Source organism: Monoraphidium neglectum (genome assembly GCF_000611645.1).
Source record: "Monoraphidium neglectum strain SAG 48.87 unplaced genomic scaffold scaffold01017, whole genome shotgun sequence".
Taxonomy (NCBI): Eukaryota; Viridiplantae; Chlorophyta; class Chlorophyceae; order Sphaeropleales; family Selenastraceae; genus Monoraphidium; species Monoraphidium neglectum.
In genome coordinates, this window is record NW_014012611.1 from 15,938 (window position 1) to 18,925 (window position 2,988).

Genomic DNA, 2,988 nt, shown 5'->3' on the forward strand with positions numbered 1-2,988 from the left:
CCTTGGTGCAGCCGACGCGCTGGATGATCTCAATAAACACCGTGGGCCTGCGGGGCACACAACCGGACAGCGGCGCCATGGTCGTCAATCAGGCGGCCTGTGGAGATAGGCCCTTCTGTCGCTCTGTACCCTGGATGCCGCATAGCAAGGGCCACGGCGCTCTTAATGATCAACCACTGCCGGGATAGCGCCCGCCCGCCCTGCCCGCGCGCCGACACCACAATGCGCGCAGAGCCGCCCCCTCGACTGCCGCCCGCTGGCGGTACGGGCGCACCTGTCCCCCAGCGGCTTTGTGAAGATCTGCATGAGCACCCCCTGGTCGTCCTTGTCCACCAGGATGCCGAGCTCCTCCACTGCAGCATACTGCTCGGCTGTCAGCACGTCACCCTGTACGGGATTGTACGTGTGTGTGTGTGTGTGTGTGTGTGTGTGTGTGTGTGTGTGTGTGTGCGCGTGCGCGCAGCAGGAGCATGAGGAAGGGTAAGAGTGAATGAGAGAGTTTGAGCACACCGTGCCCTGGGTATTAGCGATGAAACGGGGCGGATGACAAGTAAGGAAGGGGTTAACGGGGCGCGTCGAGAACGCTCGGTGGGCGTGCACGTAAGAATTTAGAGAGAGCGGAGCACTGCTCACACCCACAGGACGCAGACGCCGCACTCCCAACGCAAAGGAACAAGGCCCCAGAGCAAGGCACCTACGATTCTGTCGGGCAGGGTGCGGTAGTACGTGTCGTGCAGCCGCGGCATGAACTCAAAGCCACCGGCGTCGCTGCGGGCGCGCATCTCCCGCATGGTGGCGATGATGTCATTCGTCTTGAGGGCGAGGTGCTGCAGCCCGGGGCCCTCATTCTGCTCCAGGTAGGTCTAGATGGGGGGGCCACATGCGCAAGGGGGGTCCGTGGGTACGCAGGTGCGTTGGCTGGCGCGCTGGTTGGCGCGCCAGGCAGGCGGTTTGGCCGCTTCCCCGTCTCTATTGCATGGAGGCAAAAGAGCTGGGTAATGATTTCAAAATGACAGCCGGGACGCCGTTGTGGCCCTCATGGCCAAAACAGGCAAGAAGCACGCGCTTTCCAATAGGAGGCGCCGGCAAAGACGGCAGAGTAGGATTTGTGTGCTGTCAGGGGCCAGGCCGGCTTGGGTGGTCTTGCTGAATCTGCGCACCTGGATCTGGCTCTTCCGCTTGGTGCCAAAGACGGGCTCATTGATGGGCAGCAGTACCATCTCATTGTTGCTGGCCAGGACCTGGGGACGAAGGGCGGGGTGGTGTGCAGCGAGGAGGATGGAGCAAGTGAGCCGACGAAAGGGCCGGGTTGGACTCACGGAATGTGTCTCTGTAATTATTTGAGGGCAGGATCGACACAAGCCTGCAAGCCCGCGCGATGGCGCGTGCACACGCAGGGTTGACGCGTGGCGGGGCCGCCCGAAGGGTGCCGTTGATGCTGGATGCGTGGAGCCCCTGAGGTCGGCGCATCTCTGAGCGCCGCAGCCGCACCATGCTGTTGAGGCCGCTGTTCTCTGTGCCCACGTCCTTCGACACAAACTCTGCAAACTCGTGGAACCCTGTGGGGGCATGAGATGGGGGAAGGCACGGGGTGGTACATTAACGCAACCCCAATTATCCCGCCAGATTGCAAGGGGGCTGTAATCCATCAAATGGTCAAGCTTCACGATCCCCACAAATTAAACCCCTCATCCTCCACGCGCGTGTGCACACACCCATACCCGCACACACCCACACACCCACCACACACACACGTGCGCCTGTGGGCAAGTGACCATGCACATGCTCGCGCTTGGCCTCCCGGCCGGCCCACCCGTCATGTTGACGATGTAGGAGGCCGTCTCCACCAGGTTGTGAGAGTTGCCCACGGCGTGGTCCAGCCGCCGCACGCCGTAGCAGATCCGCGGCGCCTCCGGCGTCAGCGCAAAGCCCGGGAGGTAGGCGCCCTGGCGGTGGGTGGGTGGGAAGGGGGCCGCGAGTTGAGGTTGGCATGCAGGGGGAGGGGCCCGTCGGTGTGCAGAGCCAAGAGGCGGGCCTGCTGCTGCTGAACTCTCATCAAGGCCCCGAAGCAGAGCAGCCACGCTGCTCCAGGCACCCATATGTAAACTCACCGGCACCCCAAGCGCGCACATGCACAACGACAACATCTTGCTCGCACACACCGTGTGCGAATGCGCGCGCGCCGGACACCCTCCCCACGGGTCGCCGGCAGCCGGACCGGCGACCCGACCCCGGGCCACTCTCATCCTCTTTCACCTTGTAGTCGCCACTGACGAACCGCAGCACCACGTCGCCATACAGCTTGACCTCGCTGATGACCGCGCTGCCCCCGGCGCCACCTTCGCAGTCCTCCAGCCGCGTGGGCGCCAGCACGCCGACGCCGCCGTTGGCCGTGGCCTGGGCGTACGCGTCGGCCGCGTCCTCCACCAGGATGCCTGGAGGGCGCGCGATGGGCGGCGTTTCAAAAATTGAACAGAGCATGCTGGGATTGGCTCAAATTATTCGGTCGGCTGTAAAAATCTGCTCAGGGTTCAAACTTCGGTGACGGGGTTGCCGGCTCGGGCTGCCAATCGGGGTTTCTGCTGGCGGCGGGACCTCTGGAAGCACCCTGGGTCTGTCTGCGCCAGCGGCGCGCAGCGGGCGTGCGTGCACCCCGACGCCGGGCCCTCCAGAATCGCCCGAGACTGCCTCGATGCGCGCAGGGGCCGCGCGCTCACCGACCGCCCGCGCCGCGAGGCCGTGCATGTTGAGGAACTCATAGGCGGCCTCTTGGCTGTACCCCGGCAGCGCACCGCCGTCCCCCTGCCGCGGGGCCTTCCGCGAGTATGGGGCTGTGAAGGAGAAGACCAGCTCATGCGACTGCAGAACGTAGGATGCGAACAGGGCGTTGCCGGTGGACTGGTCGGACTTTGCCACGAGGGTCATGCCCAAGCCATGCTGGAAGCTGCGGGGCGGGCGGTGGTGTGCCCGTGGGAGGGGGGTTAGGGC

The 2,988-nt window shown here is 64.5% G+C and overlaps 1 protein-coding gene across 1 annotated transcript; it reads right to left on the minus strand.

The window, feature by feature from the left end:
• Positions 1-169: 169 nt before the first annotated feature.
• MNEG_6327 (4-hydroxyphenylpyruvate dioxygenase) lies at positions 170-2,925 on the minus strand (the record flags this gene model as incomplete). The annotated part of the gene is made up of 8 exons (XM_014045202.1): positions 170-200; positions 275-387; positions 699-863; positions 1,161-1,241; positions 1,492-1,559; positions 1,814-1,946; positions 2,257-2,435; positions 2,718-2,925. The coding sequence occupies 8 exons, from the start codon at positions 2,923-2,925 to the stop codon at positions 170-172; spliced, it is 978 nt and encodes a 325-aa protein (XP_013900656.1).
• Between the last annotated feature and the right edge of the window lie 63 nt (positions 2,926-2,988).